Genomic DNA, 24,799 nt, shown 5'->3' with positions numbered 1-24,799 from the left:
AGATTAATTGTCTACAAAATAAAAACCTGATGACTTTCTTTACAATCCATTATACAAATCTTGTTATCAGTCACTTCATATAGTGAGGAATATCGTATCTTACCACGTCTTAGGCTTGTGTGTGTTTCTCCCTGTCTATCCACATTTGTAGTCCAGCTTTCAAGATGCAAATATCTCCATATTGTCCAGTTGACACTCCATCAAACTTTGTATGACAAGACCAGCCACTTCACCTTTGCATACCCAGACAAGTATAGCCTAATTATGCATGCATGACAGGGCCGTAGTCACCATATACATTGAGGGGGACATGTGTCCACCCCCAATGCCCAAAATGCCCCCCAATATATAACTGAAACTGAAAAACAACAACAAACTTTGTTTACTGCAAAAAAAGTGGCAAATATTATCTTGGAGGACATCATTGCACTTGGTTGACTATTTTTCTATGATCTTAGATGTAAATATTGCATATTCCTTTCAGATAAAACACATTTTTGACTCGTGAATGAGTCAATGGAATTTCTTGCAATAATGAAAAAATACTGGCAATCATGTCCGCCTGGCACAAACCACATGTTTTGGACAACTGTGTGGTGACAGAATGTCCCACCATCATGGTTCTTATATTGCCAGATTCCAGAGAGTCTCCCCTCTTCGTATAAGGCAAAATATGTCATTTTCCAACATGCTAATAATGAGATACATGTAAAAATGTAAGAATTTAATAACATGGATGTTATTTTCATTGATATAAAAATTAATATAAAATACAGGCACATAGGAGGACATGAAATGATGCAAATCTGGATAGCCCACATTGTCCTGAAAAAAACACGATATAGCATGTGTATGTAGCCTTTATAATGACTGTGATATGAGCTTAAAAGTAAAGGCAGTAAAAATACCCCAAAACGCCTAGGGCCCATAGGGTTAAAGCCTGTGACTCCGCACCAAGACAGGGAAAGCTGATGAAAGAGTAATAAATGGGAGATCAGATTTTTCTCAGCTTGTCATGTATTTTGACCTACTTTTGCTAGTTGCAGGTACTGATGGCACCTGAGCACAAGGGGAAGCTAATGAGACATAGTCTGAGTAGGATTATTGTTGGTGCTTAGAGACGGTGATGGCCCGTTGACCAGAAATGACCTGTGTCATGTCTTCTTGGCTGTCTAGACATGTGGCAGGGTAGGTTAAAACTGACAGTTGAAATCATCCTGTGCATTGGGTAGACAGACTGGAGCCACAAATTGAAGGAAAGAGTCCAACTGAAACAACCCATGTTTATACAGATTTTTATGTTTTGCGTGCAAAAATCTTAATTTTAAAAATAACTCGTCACTAAAGCTGTAGATAAATGTAGGGGAGTAGAGGTATATGATGGCATGAGAAGAGAAGACCCAGATACTTACAGTATCTGAGTAAATGTTTTTGGTTACATTCCACCACTAGGTGCAGCTTATGTTATATTATCTTTGAGTTTGTGAGTATGACTTGACTTGTGACTTGCTTAACCTGAGCAATGACTTGACTCGACTTGGTTGACTTATAGCAAGGACTCAACTTGGCTCACTTGGGTTTCACCACAGTGACTTGGGACTTGCTTGAGACTTAAAGGTTATGACTTGAGACTTGCTAATGACTTGTGTCCTGGATGACGGAGTGTTTGAAGCAGGCGGGGACTTCACACAGCTCCAGTGATCTGCTGAAGATGTGTGCGGAGATGGGGGCCAGATCGTCAGCGCAGACTTTCAGGCAGGAGGGAGACACTGTCTGTGCCAGGTGCCTTCCTTGTCTTCTGTCTGTGAAAGAGCTGACTCATATCCTCTTCACTGATCCTGAGTGCAGGTGTAGAGGGGTGAAGGGTTGGTAGGGGGTGTAGTTGGTTGTGTGATTTCAGTGTTTGAGCGAGTGAGGGGTGTGACAGTGAGCTTGTCAAACCTACAGTAGAACACATTCAGGGCGCTGGCCAGTTGATGAGTCTCCACAGTGTAGGGGGAGGTTCTCCTGTACCAGGTGCTGTCCTGCAGGCTCCTCCACACCAATGCAGCATTGTTCACTAAAAACTTGTATGTTTTTCATAGTAGCTGATCTTGGGTCCTCTGATGTCCTTCATCAGTGTGTTTTTGGCCTGGTTGTGTATATATACAGTGGTGGAAAAAAGTTTTCGGACACCCTTAAAATTTTACACAATCTCAAATATTATCATGAAATATTTGTGGAAAAATCTTTTTTGTGTTTCAAAAGGTGTGGCTGCATTAGACAGATACAAACAAATACAAATTATATTTTTTTGTTTATTGTTTACAAGAAAAACTAACAAAACTAAATTCTTGACAGTTTCAATATGTCAGTTCTCAACATTGTCGGTATCAAAGTCAACAAATAACAGAGAATGAAAAAAACTGAACAAAAAATAAATAAACCATCACATCATCAAATTAATATTTAGTAGTCCTGCCACTGGCACGCAGTAGAGCTCTAATCCTGGCTGGCATGTTCCCCACGAGCCTTTCACACTGTTGAGGGGTAATCTTGTCCCATTCTTCTTGAATTACTGCTTTTAATTCTTCTAAATTCTTTGGTTTATGCTTTGAAACAGACCTTTTGATAATCCACCACAGATTTTCAATGGGGCTCATGTCCGGGGATTGAGCTGGCCACTCTAAGACCTGGATACTGTGCTCCTGCAGCCAAGTTCTACTGGCCTTGGATGTGTGGCAAGGGGCATTATCTTGTTGAAACATCCAGTTTTTACCTCGACGGAACAGTGCACGCAGAAGGGAGCATGTGGGTTTGAGAATGGTACAACACTTGGTAGAGTTCAATGTGCCATCACAGACAGTGAGATTACCAACACCAGCAGCATCCCCAAACCATGATACTGCCTCCACCATGCTTGACAGTAGGTACTGTACATGCTGGAGATAATGCTTCGCCTGGCCTTCTGCGTACCCTCACATTAGTGGGAGGAAGATAAAGCTGGAAACTGGACTCATCTGACCACAAAATCTTCTTCCAATTCCTGGCTGTCCAGTTCTTGTGTGCTTGGGCCCAACGACGCCGGGCTAACCTCTGTCTCTCATTGATCAGGGGCTTCTTGATGGCCTTGTAGGACCTTAAGCCATGATCTAAAAGTCGGCCACGTACAGTGCGGGTGGAACACTGGACACCAGTTTGGTTTGACCACTGCTGCTGAAGCTCCTGTGATGTCATTCGGTTTTGCCTGCACATGCAGATCAGGATGCGGTCATTTCTTGCTGAAGAAACCCTTGGGCCAGATCTTGGTTTGTCTTCCAAGCTGTTGGTTCTTCTGTATTTCTGCAGAGTGTATCCAAATGCTGAAGGACTGCATCTGCACTTCCTGGCTATCTGGCGGCAGCTGTACCCTTCCTGGCTGAGAATCTTTATCTTCAGGCGTGTTTCCTGCGTTAGGTTCCTTGTTTTAGCCATTTTGTGTCTGAAGAACTTTCAAATGTGCTGGCTTTATGTAGACACGAAGCTTGGCAACAAAAATTGTGTCTTTTAATAAACAGAACGACCTTCATCACTGGTACCAAAATGATCCAATACTCAAAATTTCTTATGTATTTTTATGGAACCAATCAATTTTAAGTTTTTAATGGCTTTTTTAGGATTTATTTAGTATTTTGGCTGTGACTGTACTAAAAGAAATTGCACTTGAAGACCTAAGAGTGATTCTTAATGCAATATTTCACAAATGCATGGGGTGTCCCAAAACTTTTTTCCACCACTGTATATATACAGTACAGGCCAAAAGTTTGGACACACCTTCTCATTCAATGCGTTTTCTTTATTTTCATGACTATTTACATTGTAGATTCTCACTGAAGGCATCAAAACTATGAATGAACACATGTGGAGTTATGTACTTAACAAAAAAAGGTGAAATAACTGAAAACATGTTTTAGATTCTAGTTTCTTCAAAATAGCCACCCTTTGCTCTGATTACTGCTTTGCACACTCTTGGCATTCTCTCCATGAGCTTCAAGAGGTAGTCACCTGAAATGGTTTTCCAACAGTCTTGAAGGAGTTCCCAGAGGTGTTTAGCACTTGTTGGCCTCTTTGCCTTCACTCTGCGGTCCAGCTCACCCCAAACCATCTCGATTGGGTTCAGGTCCGGTGACTGTGGAGGCCAGGTCATCTGCCACAGCACTCCATCACTCTCCTTCTTGGTCAAATAGCCCTTACACAGCCTGGAGGTGTGTTTGGGGTCATTGTCCTGTTGAAAAATAAATGATGGTCCAACTAAACGCAAACCGGATGGGATGGCATGTCGCTGCAGGATGCTGTGGTAGCCATGCTGGTTCAGTGTGCCTTCAATTTTGAATAAATCCCCAACAGTGTCACCAGCAAAACACCCCCACACCATCACACCTCCTCCTCCATGCTTCACAGTGGGAACCAGGCATGTGGAATCCATCCGTTCACCTTTTCTCGTCTCACAAAGACACGGCGGTTGGAACCAAAGATCTCAAATTTGGACTCATCAGACCAAAGCACAGATTTCCACTGGTCTAATGTCCATTCCTTGTGTTTCTTGGCCCAAACAAATCTCTTCTGCTTGTTGCCTCTCCTTAGCAGTGCTTTCCTAGCAGCTGTTTGACCATGAAGGCCTGATTCGCGCAGTCTCCTCTTAACAGTTGTTCTAGAGATGGGTCTGCTGCTAGAACTCTGTGTGGCATTCATCTGGTCTCTGATCTGAGCTGCTGTTAACTTGCGATTTCTGAGGCTGGTGACTCGGATGAACTTATCCTCAGAGGCAGAGGTGACTCTTGGTCTTCCTTTCCTGGGTCGGTCCTCATGTGTGCCAGTTTCCTTGTAGCGCTTGATGGTTTTTGCGACTCCACTTGGGGACACATTTATTTCCGGACTGACTGACCTTGATTTCTTAAAGTAATGATGGCCACTCGTTTTTCTTTAGTTAGCTGATTGGTTCTTGCCATAATATGAATTTTAACAGTTGTCCAATAGGGCTGTCGGCTGTGTATTAACCTGACTTCTGCACAACACAACTGATGGTCCCAACCCCATTGATAAAGCAAGAAATTCCACTAATTAACCCTGATAAGGCACACCTGTGAAGTGGAAACCATTTCAGGTGACTACCTCTTGAAGCTCATGGAGAGAATGCCAAGAGTGTGCAAAGCAGTAATCAGAGCAAAGGGTGGCTATTTTGAAGAAACTAGAATATAAAACACGTTTTCAGTTATTTCACCTTTTTTTGTTAAGTACATAACTCCACGTGTTCATTCATATATATATATATATATATATACACATATATATATATATACACATATATATATATATACATATACACACATATATATATATATACATATACACATATACATATATATATATATATATATATATATATATATACAGTACAGGCCAAAAGTTTGGACACACCTTCTCATTCAATGCGTTTTCTTTATTTTCATGACTATTTACATTGTAGATTCTCACTGAAGGCATCAAAACTATGAATGAACACATGTGGAGTTATGTACTTAACAAAAAAAGGTGAAATAACTGAAAACATGTTTTAGATTCTAGTTTCTTCAAAATAGCCACCCTTTGCTCTGATTACTGCTTTGCACACTCTTGGCATTCTCTCCATGAGCTTCAAGAGGTAGTCACCTGAAATGGTTTCCACTTCACAGGTGTGCCTTATCAGGGTTAATTAGTGGAATTTCTTGCTTTATCAATGGGGTTGGGACCATCAGTTGTGTTGTGCAGAAGTCAGGTTAATACACAGCCGACAGCCCTATTGGACAACTGTTAAAATTCATATTATGGCAAGAACCAATCAGCTAACTAAAGAAAAACGAGTGGCCATCATTACTTTAAGAAATCAAGGTCAGTCAGTCCGGAAAATTGCAAAAACTTTAAATGTGTCCCCAAGTGGAGTCGCAAAAACCATCAAGCGCTACAACGAAACTGGCACACATGAGGACCGACCCAGGAAAGGAAGACCAAGAGTCACCTCTGCTTCTGAGGATAAGTTCATCCGAGTCACCAGCCTCAGAAATCGCAAGTTAACAGCAGCTCAGATCAGAGACCAGATGAATGCCACACAGAGTTCTAGCAGCAGACCCATCTCTAGAACAACTGTTAAGAGGAGACTGCGCGAATCAGGCCTTCATGGTCAAACAGCTGCTAGGAAAGCACTGCTAAGGAGAGGCAACAAGCAGAAGAGATTTGTTTGGGCCAAGAAACACAAGGAATGGACATTAGACCAGTGGAAATCTGTGCTTTGGTCTGATGAGTCCAAATTTGAGATCTTTGGTTCCAACCGCCGTGTCTTTGTGAGACGCAGAAAAGGTGAGCGGATGGATTCCACATGCCTGGTTCCCACTGTGAAGCATGGAGGAGGAGGTGTGATGGTGTGGGGGTGTTTTGCTGGTGACACTGTTGGGGATTTATTCAAAATTGAAGGCACACTGAACCAGCATGGCTACCACAGCATCCTGCAGCGACATGCCATCCCATCCGGTTTGCGTTTAGTTGGACCATCATTTATTTTTCAACAGGACAATGACCCCAAACACACCTCCAGGCTGTGTAAGGGCTATTTGACCAAGAAGGAGAGTGATGGAGTGCTGTGGCAGATGACCTGGCCTCCACAGTCACCGGACCTGAACCCAATCGAGATGGTTTGGGGTGAGCTGGACCGCAGAGTGAAGGCAAAGAGGCCAACAAGTGCTAAACACCTCTGGGAACTCCTTCAAGACTGTTGGAAAACCATTTCAGGTGACTACCTCTTGAAGCTCATGGAGAGAATGCCAAGAGTGTGCAAAGCAGTAATCAGAGCAAAGGGTGGCTATTTTGAAGAAACTAGAATATAAAACATGTTTTCAGTTATTTCACCTTTTTTGTTAAGTACATAACTCCACATGTGTTCATTCATAGTTTTGATGCCTTCAGTGAGAATCTACAATGTAAATAGTCATGAAAATAAAGAAAACGCATTGAATGAGAAGGTGTGTCCAAACTTTTGGCCTGTACTGTATATACATATACTGTACAGGCCAAAAGTTTGTACACACCTTCTCATTCAATGCGTTTTCATCCTGGGGCAGTCCTCATGTGTGCCAGTTTCGTTGTAGCGCTTGATGGTTTTTGCGACTCCACTTGGGGACACATTTAAAGTTTTTGCAATTTTCCGGACTGACTGACCTTGATTTCTTAAAGTAATGATGGCCACTCGTTTTTCTTTAGTTAGCTGATTGGTTCTTGCCATAATATGAATTTTAACAGTTGTCCAATAGGGCTGTCGGCTGTGTATTAACCTGACTTCTGCACAACACAACTGATGGTCCCAACCCCATTGATAAAGCAAGAAATTCCACTAATTAACCCTGATAAGGCACACCTGTGAAGTGGAAACCATTTCAGGTGACTACCTCTTGAAGCTCATGGAGAGAATGCCAAGAGTGTGCAAAGCAGTAATCAGAGCAAAGGGTGGCTATTTTGAAGAAACTAGAATATAAAACATGTTTTCAGTTATTTCACCTTTTTTTGTTAAGTACATAACTCCACATGTGTTCATTCATAGTTTTGATGCCTTCAGTGAGAATCTACAATGTAAATAGTCATTAAAATAAAGAAAACGCATTGAATGAGAAGGTGTGTCCAAACTTTTGGCCTGTACTGTATATATATATATATATATATATACACACACACACATATATATACATATATACACACACACATATATATACATATATACATATATACACACAGCTAAATGCTCTGCTGGTTTTCTACCCGGAAGTATTTGTAAACAACAGGGCGATTCCCTCTATAGTCCGGCCGGACGGATGAGTCATGGCCTTGTAAAAGATTATGTTTGTTTCTTTTAGTTGGCGAAAATGTGTCGCTGCAAACGCGACAAACATCCACTAACTTTGACGGCATTTTCTGCAAGCACGACTTGAGCCATTTTGTACCGCTACACGTGTTCCTAGTGGGACTATGTTTACAAGCACAAGAGTTCAGCGAACCACCGAAGGACCGCCCTGTGGATTTACTTTTGGTTCTGCAACATAGGCAGTTTTTTTAAACTCTGAAATTGTATCCGCCCATCTAAACACAAAATCAGGGAGAAAGTCATCAGTCTTTAGTTAAGCAAAGCGTCTAAAGACTGACTTGTGAGTCTATACTCTGCGTATCAGATCCACCCCTCACTTCTCCAAAGGTCCAGCCTCTCCCCCTAATATGGTCACTTTTGGCTCTAAAAAACCAAGATAGCAAAGGCCAAAATGCCAACCTCGAGGATTCAAAACAGCAGTCCACAAACCAATGGGTGGCATCACAGTAACTATGTCCATTTTTATACAGTCTGTGGCTTATAGCTGAGTCAGCCTAAAGCCTGATTTATGGTTGGGCACTCGACACTTCTGAAGAGTGTCATTCAACAGAAATTAAAGAGCAGCAAAATGTTTTCAATTCATGCTTCTGGGAAAGGTTTTGAGTTGTCTCCATGGTTACCAGAGAACCCCTGAGTTTTTAATGCTCCTTGTCTATTTTTGTCATGTTCAATATAGTGTAATCTGCACAGACAGCTGTTTAAAACTACACAAATATCCCACTGTATAATATCTACATTCAGGGGAGTAGCCATCATTTCAGAAGTAGGGGGACAAATTGTTCAGAGGTCTATTGAGTGATTTCATCCTCTCACATTCAGTTGCACCTCTCCTTAGCGGCTAAAGAACCACATAACCACAAACAGCCACAGTACAGCACCAGGGGACTGACTTTAGTTCTTTAAAATTATATACAAGCAAAATCTGAAGTTTTAGCTGCCAAACTCTGGTTGAGTTGACACAGAATGACCCTCAAGCATCTACAGGGTAAGAAGCCAGATAATTAAGTGTGAAATACCTGGCTGGTTTCTCCCTGTCCCTCTTCTATCTATTGCAATAATACAGATAATAAATGTGCAAAGCAAAATTCATGAATAGAATTAGGAATAGTAGTGGTGACATAGCTGAGGAAATTAACCTCAAGTCACTTTTGTGCTATAGATATTCTCTCTCAGCCAGTTAAAATCTCTTCTCACCTGTGAAGACCCTGCATGATCATCCTTGCTGGCCCCTGGTCCACTGTCTCCTGCTCTTTCTGACCCTGCTCTTTCTATTGACCCTGCTCTTTCTATTATGGCAATAATGATTAAAAAATATGTGCAAAGCAATAGTGAGCACAAGTTCTGCGCAGAAATTAAGGAGGAGTGGGTTTATTCCTAGCATGAAACTAGCTAGCAAGTGATTTAACATAGGTAACAACAACATTAGTATTCTTGTTAACTAGCTTAACTTGATATATTGGCATCTATTAATTAGTCATCATTTAGCTAACATTATCTACATGCAACAGCATTACTCAACTTACACGGTTTGTTTGGAACAAACTGTGCAAGGGTTTTTGCTTCTTGCTGGCTGGTTTGCTGAACATAGTTAACACACAGCAGCACTGCCCAGTAACACGACTGATTCAGATCACAACAGGACACCATGTGTATGCTGCCTGGTGCCACCTACTCATGGTGCGTTTAAAGATGGTTGTAACAGCTGTAAAAAGTGTGGGGAACAGAGGGCACAGATACGGGAAGTGAGGGGGACATGTCCCACGCATACCCCACGTTGCCTACGCCTCAACATTGACTAATTAGCTTCCAGTCTGCCTGTGAGCAGCCAATTCCCTGTTGAGGATTGTGAGGGGGCTGGAGCCTATCCCAGCAGACATTGGGCGAGAGGCGGGGTACACTCTGGACAGGTCACCGCACAGAAATAAAATCAATTAATCAAAAAATACAAACACTGCTGATTTCCTCCTGTGGCACTGACATGAAAACTACACTGCTCAAAAAATAAAGGGAACACATAATCATCACAGTGTAACTCAAAGTCAATTAAACTCCTGGGATATCAACCTGTCCAGTTAGGAAACAATACTGATTGTGAATCAGTTTCACCTGCTGTTGTGCATACTGGACAGACAACAGGTGGAAAGGAGAGGCAATTACCAAGACAACCCCTATTTAGGAATGGTTTTGCAGGTGGTGGCCACAGACCATTTCCCTCTCTGTGTCCTTTCTGGTTGATTCTTGGCTAGTTTTTCATTTTTCTAGTGCCTTCACCACTAGTGGTATCATGAGGAGGTATCTGTAGCCCACATAAGTTGCTCAGGGGGTGCAGCTACTCCAGGATGGCACATCCATATGCACAGTGGCCAGAAGGTTTGCTGTGTCTCCCAGCACAGTGTCAAGAGCATGGAGGAGATACCAGGAGACAGGCCAGTACACCAGGAGAGGTGGAGGGGGCCGTAGGAGGGCAACAACCCAGCAGCAAGACCGCTATCTGCTTCTTTATGTGAGGAAGAACAGGAGGAGCACTGCCAGAGCCCTCCAAAATGACCACCAGCAGGCCACTCGTGTGCATGTTTCTGCCCAAACTGTCAGAAACAGACTCCATGAGAGTGGCATGAGGGCCCAACATCCACAAGTGGGGTCTGTGCTCACACCCCGGCACAGTGCAGCCCGAATGACATTTGCAAGAGAACACCAAAATTGGCAGATTCGCCACTGGCGTCCTGTACTCTTCACAGATGAGCGCAGGTTCACGCTGAGCACATGTGACAGATGTGACAGAGTCTGGAGACTCCATGGAGAACATTCTGCTGCCTGCAACATCCTCCAGCATGACCGGTTTGGTGGTGGGTCAGTGATGGTCTGGGGGGGCATATCCTTGGAGGGCCACACAGAACTCCACATGCTAGCCAGAGGTACCCTGACTGCTGTTAGGTACCAGGATGAGATCCTCAGACCCATTGTCAGACCATATGCTGGTGCGGTGGGCCCTGGGTTCCTTCTGATGCATGACAATGCCTGGCCTCATGTGGCTGGAGTGTGTCAGCAGTTCCTGGATGACGAAGGCATTGATGCTATTGACTGGCCCACCCATTCCCCAGACCTGAATCCAATCAAGCACCTTTGGGACATCATGTATCGTAGCATCCACCACCTCCACATCGCACCACAGACTGTCCAGGAGCTGACCGATGCCCTGATCCAGGTCTGTGAGGAGACCCCCCAGGAGACCATCTGTTGTCTCATCAGGAGCATGCCCAGATGTTGTAGGGAATGTTTACAGGCACGTGGAGTTCATACACACTACTGAGCCACATTATGAGTTGTCCTGAGGAAACTCACAAAAGTTGGATCAGCCTGTGATCTGATTTTTCCATTTTGGGTATGATTCTGAATCGAGTCCAAAATGAGTTAATGATTTTGGTTTCCATGGATTGTTCTTACATTATTTTGTTTACACTATGTAATCAATAAAAATTTTCATCTGGAATATTTCATTCATCGAGATCTGGGATGTGTGATTTAAGTGTTCCCTATTTTTCTGAGCAGTGTATTTAGGTTCAGTGAATGTCTGCTGTCAGTCAGCTTGGTGAAGGCAGTTTGGCCAGCTACTTGTGTGGTAGCTAGTTGTGTGGACTGAAAACTACTATCTCCATGGCAACGATAATAACACTACTAATCACATTGCACAACAAAAAATGATGTTGTCCACGACATAGCGGTGCACAACATGAAAGTAAAGTGTCAAGCAACACTTTTTTCTGTCAAAAATACAACATTTCTGTTGAACCACACTGTGTCCAACCATAAACTAGGTTCAACCCAGGGGTACTACAGTATTATAAATAAGAATAAATAATGTGAATGTTGTATTCTAACAAAAAGCCTTTCTAATTATAAATTATTTCAGTCACTTCATTAAGTTATTACAAAAATCAAGGGATCACAGTGATAAAGGGAGAGCATTCCATGCGTTGGGGCAACAGCTGGAAAAGCGTGGGCAACTTGGGTTATATAGCAGGTATGAGGGGACAGCCAGAGATGTTTGTCAGATGGCCCAAGTGGTCAATTCGGCGAATATGGGAGGTCAGCCATGCACTGTGGTGTTTGACCATGCAAGGCTCTAAAAGTCAGCACCAGTATTTTGGATGTGGGATTCAATGGGAAGACAGTGAAGAGAGAGTAAACAAACATTCATTTAAAGTAGACAAGTGGCTGGTCTCATCAGGTTTAAAAGAGCAATATAATTGAATTTCATCAGCATAAAAATGGTAAAAAAATGCTGCTAAAATGGTTACTAATCTGTCCTGGAGGTATAAAAGGAATAATAAACGACCCAGAACAGAACTGCATGGGACAAGGCATGAAAGAGATGCTGTGTCTGACATAAACTGACCCACAGAGGCAGCAAAACGCCTATCAGCAAGGTAACCAATCCAAGGCAGACCTGAAAATACCCACCAAGTGGTTAAGCCTATTTAAATGACTATAATGATCTACTGTATCAAAGGTAGACCAGAATTCAAGTATTACCAGTAATGGCCATTTCCCATCATCTACAACCTTCATAATGTCATTAGTGACTTTAAGAAGAGTCATTTTTGAGTGTTGTTTACTAAAAACGTGACCAAATCAGGACTGTATGCTTCTGTTGAAGAACGGTAACTTTCAAATCAAATGTTTGACATTAAAAGTAGAATTTCAAATTTATTTACAGTATTTCATGGAAAACAGTATTAAAACACAGACAAGTCAACATCTTAATCCCTGCAGACACCAAGACAAAATAAACCTATTAACCAAAACTAAAGATTTACAATGACAATTGAATGACGTAATTGAGCAACAAAACTGTAACACCATTCTCACCACGTAAAAATGTCAGTGAAAGAGGATAAAATAAGCATGCAATTCAGTGGTTTAAACAATAATATAACACACCTGGTTTGTATGTAATCTGTGTTGAGCACAATACAGAAAATAGTAGAAAATGATTTTTTCCCACAGGAGAAAATACAGTGTGGCATATAATACAAAAACACTGTAAATACAAAATCATGATATAAAAGTGACAGAACGATTATTACATAGTGTCAAAGAGATCTGCTCAGTGAGATGAAAGTGTGAAGAGGGACACAATAACATCCAGTTTGTTAATATATACAAACACAACCCTCAACACATTAAAAAAGACAGATGAATCCCATTTCCATCTGAATTCATATATGCAGTATAAAAAGTTTCACTGTCTTCACACACACACACACACACACACACACACACACCTCTTGCCTTTCATCACATGAGCGTGCAGCTGCGCTTGGCTGAGGTGGTCCAGCGCAGCCAGTTTAGGTTTTCCTCTGTGTAAGGTGGGTACCGCAGGCTGTTGATTCTCTCCAAAGCCCAGCCACGCAGCATGCAGCCCCGCCGGTGGCTGAATGTCTCGAAGCCCCAGCGGCCGTGGTAACTGCCCCAACCACTGGCCCCTGGAAGGAGTGGCCAAAACCATATCATCAGTCAAAAAAAAAAAAGTGCATACGTGCGGAATAGAGTGCCGAAGTCATGCCCCTTCCGGTGAAGCTCATGGGACCTTAGATCGGAAAAAATATGAATGGCAGTGAATGAGGAGAGAAATATTATCTTTTGGTCCTGTTTGAGTTGTGACATGAAATCCAAATATGTCGTTAATGAATTTAAAACATAAATTTTAAGGTCAAGACTTTGTGGTAAAACTGTTGAGATATGAGCTTTTGAAATAAACGTAATTAGAAAAACTACATAGGAGGCCGTCGCGTATGTGACGTCATAGCTTTCGCTCGCTTCCTGCAGCTTGGAGTGACTGCAACCTGGCACAAAACACACAGACATCTTCAATCATAAATCGATTAATCATAAAACAGTGGAATTTCAGCAGGGAGGCCAAGCTGCAGGAAATGAGCGAAAGCTATGACGTCACATACGCGACCTCCTCCTGTGTACTCTTGCATCTTCTAATTACAAAGCTCATATCTCAACAGTTTTACCACGAAGTATGACTTTCTTGAGCTTAAAATTTATCTTTTGAATTCATTAACAACATATTTAGATTTCATGTCGCAACTCAAACGGGAACAAAAGATAATATTGCTCTCCCCATTTACTGCCATTCATATTTTTTCTGATCTAAGGTCCCATGAGCTCTACCGGAAGGGGCGTGACTTTGGCACTCTATGGTGAAACTTACAAGTTAAAGTCTCTCTTCATAATATCAATCAGACTACAAATAAAAGAAAGCAGCATTTGAAGGCCTCACTGATTTACCTTTTAGCGTTATTCCACTAAATACACACCTGTTCTCAGCCACAAAACTCAACACAATTCAGTGGTTTAAGATATTTGCATATTTTTCAATATTTTCATATGAAAACAACACCCTAAAAAAAGGTGACCCTCTTTCAATTTTTCTGTAATGGTCAGACCACAGATTGTATAAAATAATGACATAATTCATTGGTTTGTTCCTTTTGTAGCTTGTTTTTATGAGCTGAGATAATCCTTCATATCAGAAAATGTTACTGTGAATCAGTTCCAGCCACAATATACAGAGATGAAACTAAAGCACACCTGTGAGGGTCCACCTCTCGTAAATATCATCATCTGTCCATCTCTGTCCATACACGTGTGCGCTATTGTTCTGGAGAAAAGCTGGCTTTCCTAGCTAAACATTTTATCCACTGATTCATCTTAGAAACAAACAAGCCATTCAATCACCAGATCCAATTAATTAAACTCTCATTTTAAACATGTAAAAATATTTGTTTTGATAATTAAAACTTTGCCAGCCTTAACCAAACAACTGTATGTCTGTCTGGGTTTTCCTTGAGATCTAAAAATAATAGTGTCAGTCTTTTCACTGTGGAGGACAACATAGTGTTTGATAGCTTAATACTCACTGTGTGTGGAGCTTTGAAAAGAGACTGCCTAATTATACTTTGTCTTTAGAAGACATTGGTAAAGCCCAACTATCTGCATATAAAAACATCACCAAAAATCCTTAACACAATAAAACACAACACTACCCTGTGGGACTGCACTGCACTGACTTCAGTGGTTTGATGTTAGGGCAGAACAATGTGGGAAAATTATCTTATCATGTTTTTTTTTAAGACTAATTTTGCCATTGCTATTTCGTATGTGTTTTTTAAAGTTCTGTATCTTCTGTATTATACACATGTAAGAAATTATTTTATAGTATAGGCAACACAACATTGGATACAGTCAACACAGAAAACTGCCTCTTTATGCAGCCAGGCCATTTCATGTAATGAAATGAAATGAGATGAATGAATAACTTAATTAATCTGGTATTGCAAATTTTCTTTAGGTTTATAATAATGGAATAGCCAGTACTTAGAGATACAAAATCTGATTTTGTAAAAGAACCCAGCAGTGCCCCTGAGAACTCATCAGATCAGAGGGAACTTTGGAAAATGGGCAAGTGGGAGAAGCTTTAGATGAGGGTCACACTTACCTACACCTCCAAAGGGCAGAGTTGGCAAGGACATGTGGACAATCCCGTCATTAGAGCAGAACCCTCCACTGCTGCTCTTCTCTAGAACTGTCTTTATCACCTTGAGAAAGAATGGACAATAGAATGTCATGTTGAAGACAACATGTCTACAGCTTAGGGCTGGGTGATATATTGATTTTTTTTTTAAATATATCGATATACTTTCAAGCAAGATATACTGTAGATTTAGACAATACCATTTATATCGATATAGGTTCAAGTTGCAGCACGTAACACATACCAGTCTTCACCTCTCCTCTCTCATACTCTCTGCACAGCTCCGCCTCATACACTCACTCACGGTGTCACCATCAACACTCAGAGAGACACAGAGCTGCTTTTCTGTCTGTCTTTTCTGTCGATGTTGTGACATCGGTCTATATGTTGCACAAGCTACGCCAAATCAGTCTGTGAGATGAATGAAGTTACTGTAGTAGGACACGTACAATACTGTGGGCCTTGTCCTCTTTTAGCCGCATCCAGTCATGACATGTTGCGCCAATTTGTTTCAGTTATTAGTTTAGATGCGCTGTGCCATGCCGAGCTGCGCAGCTACTCCTTCTCCAGAGAAGGTCAAAAAGCTGGGCTGCCTGCACTCAAGCGATTACGATTTTGAGGTCAAACGATTTCAAAATTAATGAAATCCAGTGTAAACCATTTTTGGTCACAGACGCCTGGAGATGTTATTTTGTCTTCTACGGAAGCCATGCATGTGCAATAACGCCCCTCCCCTCCTCTCCTCTATTCCTTCACAAGCCAGTCAGTAGGTGAACTATGAATAATGTGAGATTTCAAAAAAGCTTGTGGGAAATGGCAGAGGGAGAGCAAGAGAGGTTGGTCTGTGTTTGTGTGTGTGTGTGTGTGCACTTCGCCTTGCGCAATACAGAGAGCAGAGGAGAATTATAAACGTGTGACCATGTAGTGACAGAAATGACATGCCGTCGTGTAAATAATATAAGTCATCACGTGTGCCGCAAAATCGTTCGCATAATCGTGATTTCAATTTTGACCAAAATAATCGTGATTATGATTTTTTCCATTTTCGAGCAGCCCTACTCTGTACTAGGAATTAAAATATGTCTATAACCAAATAAGCGGAACTTTATTAACGGCTTTTCGTCAATTAAGAGAAGTGTAATGATACTTCAAGAAGGAAGAGTAAAAGCATAAACAGCCACAGTGAGATGTTGGATGAAGAACTGCAGGCAACAGGCTCTTCCTGCACCTCTGCAAACAGCTCACCTCCAACAGCTAAACTTCTTTTATCTGCCCTGCTGTGGAAAAACACATGCAGTAAAAATGACGGGAATTCAGCCGTGGTCCAGCTTGCAACTGAACATGTAGCCAACTTAGTAGAAAATGCCGTGCATTGCCATTCAGCCTGAAAATACTGAGAAATGAATTTTTGTCCGTATCGCCCAGCCCTACTACAGCTATGACATGGGACACTGCAGTGCTCTGTGTTCTTACTGAAGAGTCTTCAGAGAAGACATAGAGGGCCAGTGGCTTCTCTCTGCGGTTGATGAAGCTGATGCCTTCCTCCAGAGACTCAACAGTGAGGATAGGCAGGATGGGGCCAAAAATCTCCTCCTCCATTAGAGCATCATCTTCAGCCACATCCACCACCACTGTGGGAGCTAACACAAGACATGACCACATGAAGACATTATTCAGCATTATGCTGCATGATCCCACATACATGTACAGAGAACTGTATCTGAGAGTTGAAGTTAAACCTGCTACAAACATGGTTTAATTGAGGACATGAGGTTTGTTAGTAATGTAGACAGATGAGCTGTGTGTGTGTGTGTGTGTGTCTGTCTGTCTGTCCACAACTGCCATTCAAATGTCAAAATGTTCAGCTCTTCAGCACTTGTATGCTTGTATTCAGCTTTTGTCCAGCATGTATACTATTTTTTCAACAACCTTTGCAATGTAAAGTTAATGAGTACGTTGGGGGGGGTATGATGGTCCCCTGTTCTTTTCTTATCTGCAGCTACAACTTCTATACTAATTGTGCTTCCAATACTACTACTACCGCTGCTGCTGCTGCTGCTGCTGCTTTGTATTACTACAGTATTCAGTGGTATTTTTGAGTTGGTTTTTTTTGTTGTTGTTTTTTTTTCAAAGTACTTTTTCAGCTGCCTCTGTTTCCATGGTTTCAGACCCCTCTGTAATGTAGTGGTTACAGCACATGCCAGTTGTCAGCAGAGGTTCAAATCCTGTCCAGTGGACTGTAAAAAATTCAAAGTGTTGACTGGGGACCTTAGAACTGCATCTCTGATTTTTGCAGATGATGTGGTTCTGTTGTCGTAATCGCACCATGACCTCCAGCAGGCACTGGGAGGGGGGAGTTTGCAGCCAAGTGTGAAGCTGTTGGAATGAGAGTTAGCACCTCCACTTATAAACAATACAATGACAAACAAAGTGCAAGTGAGCAACTCTACACAACATAAGCAAATAAACTCAGATAAATACATTTGTAATTACAGACATATGTTTATAATTTTTTTTTTACTTTTAAAATTACTGTGGGCAGCTCCTTGCACTTTTCATTTTCATCTGCTGTTCACTGTTGTACTCATTTACTGTTCAGTGTTTTACTTATTACAGTACTTTAAACCACAGGGATTACTTTTATATTTTTCCATTCATTTGTTTACTTGTCAAAGTTTTTTTCAAAATGCTGCTGGCAGCTCCCTGTACTGTTTCATTGGAAAAGTTCTCAGAATAAATATATGCTTAATTGCATTTGAATGTAGTGCTTTGTCAGTGTTTATTTTTTAAATTCTGTATCAACTATGATTTTTACAGCAAACATATATCGGTTGTAAATATCGGCTATCAGTATCTCTGTTTCATAATAATCGGTATCGGCTCTGAAAAAAACATATCGGTTGATCCCTACTCTGGAACACTATCTACTCAGTAAAGTCTTGACAGAGATACATAATGGAAGACTGTTTACTTTACTTTCTTTTATAACGGTCAAAAAATATATGCTGGTTAAGCAAACTTTCTGTTGCTGCCGATACACAAGTTAGATGCAGTGCTGAAGGACCGGCTCTGGAGCTGCTCCCCACCTGGCGAACAGTCAATTACATATCTGCACAGTTAGCACGAGCTAATATTGCAGCTGTTGGACCATCCAGACAAAATCATACAGATGAAGCTGCTTGACTGTTGTTCAACCCTTAAATAACCATTAGGCAACGTTAGCCATGTAATGCTATCACAGGGTTCCTGCAACTTTAGGCAGATTTAAGACTTTGCCAATTGACTAATGCCACCTGAAAGACCAATTTTAAAACAATCAAAATTGAAGGAAAGAAAGAGCTGAACTGACATCACTTATTTAGGTTTAGGTGCAGTTTTGCCCAAATGTTAATTGTAACAATCGTAAGTATTTCACAGATATCTGCTTGCCCGGGTTGTACAATATGGTGCACAGTCACGTCTAGTGTTGTCACGATACCAAAATCTTTGTTTCGGTACCCATACCAATATGAATTTCGATACTTTTCGATACTCTTCGGTACTTTTCCTAAGGAAAAGTCCTTTTGGCTACAAACCTTTAGAACAATAAATAGTAGGGGTGTAACGGTACCAAAAAAATCATGGTTCTGTAAGTACCTCGGTACAGACGTTACGGTTTGGTTGCTCAAATGTTCCACCCAGTTGGTGTTATCTCGTGTTGTCTCCCTTTGCGAGGCAGACTTTCTCTTGTCTTTTTTCACGTGTGCCAGCTGCGGATGTTGATACAGGTGTTGTCATACACACCACTTGCACAATCTGTGCTCCAATAGGAACAAGAAAGGCGTTTGTGTGCATAAATGAGTAAAATAAATTAACTAAATTAATGAACTGAATCAATTTCAAAGTACCGGTATTTTCCAAATGCAGTATAGTACTGTTTGGAATACTCTAGTACCGCGGTACTATTTTAGTACCGGTATACCGTGCAAAACTAGTCATGTCGAGAAGCTAATTTCAGATGCTGTGTCCATAAGCTTCACAACAGATATCTGGTCTTCAAGCGTTAGCCAGGTTAGCATGCTGAGCTTGACTGCACAATGGCTGGATGAGGACTTTGTGCTGAAAAAGGCTGTGCTTCATTCCCAAGAGTACTGTGGCTCTCATACAGCAGTAACGATCTCAGCTGCTTTTGAAGGGATGTTTGAGGCGTGGAAAATCCCCAAGGCAAAAGTACATGCTGTGGTGAGGGATAATGCACGTAACATGGCTAAAGCTACGATGGAGTTTGGTGTGAAAAGTCTGCCCTGCATGGCGCACACCTTGCAGCTGGCAGTGAACGGAGGTGCCCTGTCTCAACGCAGCATCGCAGATGCTCTGGCTGTGGGGAGGAAAGTGGTAGGACACTTCAAGCACTCATCGCAAGCTTACAGTCGTTTGGAAGACATACAAAAGGAACTCAACATGCCTGTTAAAAAGCTGCAAAAAGATGTCACCACCAGGTGAAATTCCTCCTATTATATGATGCAGAGTCTGGTGGAGCAGAAGAGGGCTTTAAGTGCATATGCTGCCGATTATGAACTCCCTGCAACGTTAACAGCAACTCAGTGGGGAATTCTAGAGAAGATGATCACCCTACTGGATCCCTTTGAACAGCTAACCAGGGACATCAGCTCCTCCGTTGCCACTGCTGCAGATGTCATCCCTGGTGTGGTGTCCCTGACAGGCTGCTTACCAAGAGTGATGAAGAACAGGACAAAAGGGTGAGAATAGCCAAACGCACTCTATTGGAAGCTGTCAGCGATCGCTTCAGTTGTAAACTAATTTAATCAAATTGCAGGGTGCTTCACATGAAAATGTATATGAAATTAATAAAATAAACATTGGACTGTCAGTGCTTTGAGGAAAAGCTAATATAATTCTATTTTTGTTTTGTACATTTGTCTTTTTCTTTAGGTGCATGCATACCTGGGAGAAGCCACCATTTTCAAGATGGAGTGCCCTTTCAACTACTGGAGGTCCAACCAGGCCCGCTTCCCTGCTATTTCCCGTGTAACTGCACCCTGCATCAGTGTTGACAGCGAACAGCTCTTCAGTGCTGTCGCCCATGTCATAGACGAGAAGCGGAATCGAATACATTGCGATAATGCTGAAATGCTGATTTTCATCCAGAAAAATCTACCTCTCACTCACAAGGACAAGTGAAAAATAGGACAGGTGTCATATAGCCCAGTCAACATCAGTCTTTCTTTCACTTTAATTTGTTGCACTTTAAAAGAGGGCTATGTTTTGTTTACTGGACTCTAAACTGTCACTGCTTATTTTTTGGGACGTTTTTGTTTTCATTTGCACATTTGGTTACTTGAAAGAGTAGGGCTGATTGAGCCAAGGTTGTTACTTTTTGTGATTGTGTTAACCAAATTATGGCCACTGGCCAGTTACATATAGAGCTCAATTAGAGCAGGGCTTGAGCCCAGTTTATTTTTAAGATTGTGTTACCCCAAGTAAGCTAATGACTGGCCCTGCTTTTTTTTTTTTTTACTTGTTTCAGTTGTTTGCACTTTACCTCACAGTTGTATAGGTATAATGTTGTTTACATTTTGTGAAGAAGTACAAATTTGCCCTATGTAGTGGGTGTTTGTCAGGATTATCTCAGGGAGAATGTGATCCAAGCTGCTGTTGGAGAAAATAAATATGGCACTTTTTTCCATAGCCTAACTTAAGTTGAAGTAGTTGTCATATTTTGCACAGATAATGTTTAAAGTTTATTGTCAAAAGTATGCATGATGTTGTGTTAATTCCAGAGAGATATGTAATGTTAGTTACCTAAAATGATTTAGTTTTTCTTTTTTTTTCTGAGGGGGGCCCCCCGCATATATCGGTATTGGAAATTAAGAGTTGGACAATATTGGTACATCAGGATATCGGATATCGGTAAAAAAGCCAATATCGAACATCCCTAGTTCAAATGATGCATTCTCTGTTATTAATTTAACCCAATCTCTATATTCAGGTCTAGCTTGGCATTTTCAGTCACGAAGAATAACTCTTGCAGCTGAAATAAAGCCTGTCATGGCAAGAGCAAATGCAGGTTTTTAAATTTTAGGTAGACATGACCTGTCTCCCAAGAGGCATAGCTGGATTGATTCAGGTACAGGTACACCAAGCCATTCCTGAATTGTTTTGATTACCTCTCTCCAGAAAGGCTGAACTAAAGGGCAGGCCCACATAGTATGGATAAAAGTGCCTTCATGCGTCTTACATTTCAAGCACAAGTTATTTTCGAGTAAGCCCATTTTGTGGAGACGGACAGGTGTAAAATCATAACGATGAAGTATCTTATAGTGTATAAACTTTCCCTGAGCTTCTCTTGTGAACCAGCCTGCATTAGAGATGATCTTTTTCGAAGAGTCGTTATCAATATTCAAACTTAGATCTTTCTGCCAAATGAGCCTAAGGCTCTAAGTATCGCCATATATGGCATTAGCGGTCATCTTATAAAAAGTGGCAGCTGAATGATTGTTTTTAGGTAATTTAAAATAAGCCTGAATTATATTGTCTTCACCAGGCAGCTGTTTTACCAGACTCACTAAACTACTTCTTATTTGCAAGTATCTCAAAAAGTCAGCTTTATCTTTTAGGTTAAACTGTTTTTGTCAATAGCCAGAGATGATAGATTTCGTATACCCCTCGATAACCATGAGTGCCAGTAAATATTTTTTCTCTCCAATGTTATTGCTGGGTTATTCCAAGGTGAAGAATATCCTTGTTTATACTGTGAGATCTTTAATAATTTGTGAAGCTTAGCCCAGACATTCTTTGAGTGTTGTAGGATTGGATTAGCCTCTTTGCTCCCCGAATTATTAAATATTAGGGTTTTTTTGTGACAAAACCTTGATTGGACCAAAAGGGACAGTGAGTTCTTGCTCTATTCCTGTCCATCCTAAATAGTTACTCTCATTTGTCCAATGTCTCGCCAATTTAGCCAGCTCAAAGGCAATACTATGCAACTCTAGGGAAAGCCCACCATTACTTCTCGTTGTAAAAAGTTTTCCTAAATTAATCCTTGGTTTCTGAAATCTGAAATCTCTGATTAATCTCACATGTCTTAGTGATTATTTCTCCCTGTTCGTTTCTAATTTCTGAGATGACATGTGCTGCATCTTGTTGTTTTAACTGCCTGGCTAATAACTTACTGGCTTTATTTCCATTCTCAAAAAAAATATCCCTTTGTCCTAAAGAGAGGATACTCTGCCTTTTTGTTATAAATTTTATTAATATCTAATTTTAATTTACAGATATCTTCTAATAACATGTCATTGTAATTAAGGGACAGATCTTTTTCCTTTTTTTGAGTTGGGATTCTAACTTAATCATTTTAGCATTACTATCTCTTTTCTTTTTGCTTGAATATGCAATAATTTTACCTCTAATGAAGGCTTTAGATGCATCCCCAACAGTGCTGAGTTTCTCAGTAGAACGATTATTTATCTGGAAGAAGGATCTAATATTTTCATCTAGCATTTCCTTAAAGACTGGATCTTGAAATAAAGAAGTGTTACATCTCCATCTGCTGTTCTTAACTGACTCCTCACCAACTACTAAATCAAGCATCTCCATTGCATGATCAGTAAGCGCAATAGCCCCAATTTTACATGCAATGCATTTATCACTCATAGATTTTGAAATTAAAAAATAATAAATTCTTGAGGTTGATTTGTGTTCATGAGAGGAAAAAAAGTAAATTCTCTTTCTCTAGGATTAATCAATCTCCATATATCCACTAGGCCATGATCTTTGGGGCTCTTTTGCTGTAGGTTGATCTATCTAGTATGCCATCTTGAACCTGATTAAAATCCCCCCCTAGCACTGTTTGTCCATTACCAATATCACCCAGCAGTTTATTGATTTTATAGAAGAAATTGGCATCTTCTGTATTTGGGGCATATATATTGCACTGATTTACCTTGCTTCCATTTATCTTAACTTCTACACATATAAATCTCCCTTCCTCATCCTTATATTGGTTCAACAGTACACAATTTAGCCTCTTATGGATTAAGATTGAAACTCCACGTTTCTGACTAGAAAAACAACTGAAAAAGACTGACCTATCCAATTTTGTTTAAGTTTAGTACCTTCCATATCTGTCAAATGAGTTTGCTGCAGAAACACCACGTCTGCCTTTTAAGATTTACAATAACATAAACATTTCTTTCTTACAGGGTTTGACAAACCATTCACATTCCAAGTAGTTATATTTATAATATTAGACATCATTAATTGATTTATCAACTAACAGAAATTTGCTTTCCAAAACCAAACCCCTTCCTCTTCTCAACCACTTCTTTTGTCATGTCAGGAAAGAAGGAGATCTTACAGTCATTGCAAACGATCCCCCTCGTCTCTGTATCGTTGCTTTGCAGCCGCGAGCACCCTCTCCCTCTCCAAAAAGTTGTGGAAGCGCATGATGAACGGCCTTGGTGGTCGACCCTCATCCGGTAACGGCCCCTTGGTGCGGTGCACCCGTTCTATCTCTGTTTCCAAAAGTTTTACGCACAATGCATCAGATATGATTCTTCTCACAAGTTCTCTTGCGTTACCAGTTTCGTGGCCAGTCACGTGGGACTGCTGACCAAGATGGTTGCCTAGAGCAAACGTCCCGCCAGATCACTCACTTTCCCTAGTCTATGTACAAGTAGGACCTTTATTTCTACTACATATCAGCTTCGAACGAAGGCCTGTACCAACTCTGCAACGACACCCAACAAGAAGAAGGCCGAGATATAGCGGTGTCTACGAGAAACGGTAGTGCGAGGCATAATGCAGCTGATGCTAGCATGGCTAGCGCCTCAAGCATGCGAGGGGATACCATTTCTGAAGAGGACACGCCGTCTTTGCCGCTAGTGGCATTGACCGCCCTGACCGACCTGCAAGCTACTCTGGAGAAGGCTATGCGTAAAATGGCTCAAGTCAGCAGTATTCTGCATGATTTACAAGTGGATGTCTCACAGCTGAAATCATCGCAGACCAAAATGGAGATGGAGGTTGCTGATATCAACGACAAGCTTGAGCAAGCAGATGCGCCAATTATAGAGTTGGAAATGGAGAACGCGCGGCTTGAAAAAGAGACGAAAAAGAGAAACCAGCAATATGAGGAACTTCAAAGAGCAATGCAGGACATTGAGAATAGACACAGGCGTCTCAACCTTCGCCTTGTTGGTGTAAAAGAGCGCTCTGAAACTGGTAACATAAACATTATTAAATAATAATATTAGCAAAAGCAGCAAAAAAAAATCCTCACATTTGTTAAGCTGAAAGCATGGCATGTTCTTGCATTAAAACCGACTTAGATTATTAAAATATTGAGTAAC

General features: G+C 41.1%; 1 protein-coding gene across 3 annotated transcripts in view; it reads right to left on the bottom strand.

Moving 5' to 3' along the window:
• Positions 1-12,583: 12,583 nt before the first annotated feature.
• Positions 12,584-24,799, bottom strand: part of aldh3b1 (aldehyde dehydrogenase 3 family, member B1) — a 36,857-nt gene continuing 24,641 nt past the window's right edge. For all 3 annotated transcript variants that reach the window (XM_049560261.1, XM_049560262.1, XM_049560263.1), the window contains 3 exons: positions 16,923-17,089; positions 15,414-15,513; positions 12,584-13,389 (listed from right to left, as the gene is read on the bottom strand). In XM_049560261.1, the coding sequence (XP_049416218.1) occupies positions 13,202-13,389; positions 15,414-15,513; positions 16,923-17,089 (455 nt within the window). In that variant the 3' untranslated portion in view covers positions 12,584-13,201. The remainder of the gene's footprint in view (positions 13,390-15,413; positions 15,514-16,922; positions 17,090-24,799) is intronic.

This window comes from Epinephelus fuscoguttatus, linkage group LG19 (genome assembly GCF_011397635.1).
Source record: "Epinephelus fuscoguttatus linkage group LG19, E.fuscoguttatus.final_Chr_v1".
Classification (NCBI taxonomy): domain Eukaryota; kingdom Metazoa; phylum Chordata; class Actinopteri; order Perciformes; family Serranidae; genus Epinephelus; species Epinephelus fuscoguttatus.
This window is presented reverse-complemented; position numbering and strand designations above follow the sequence as displayed.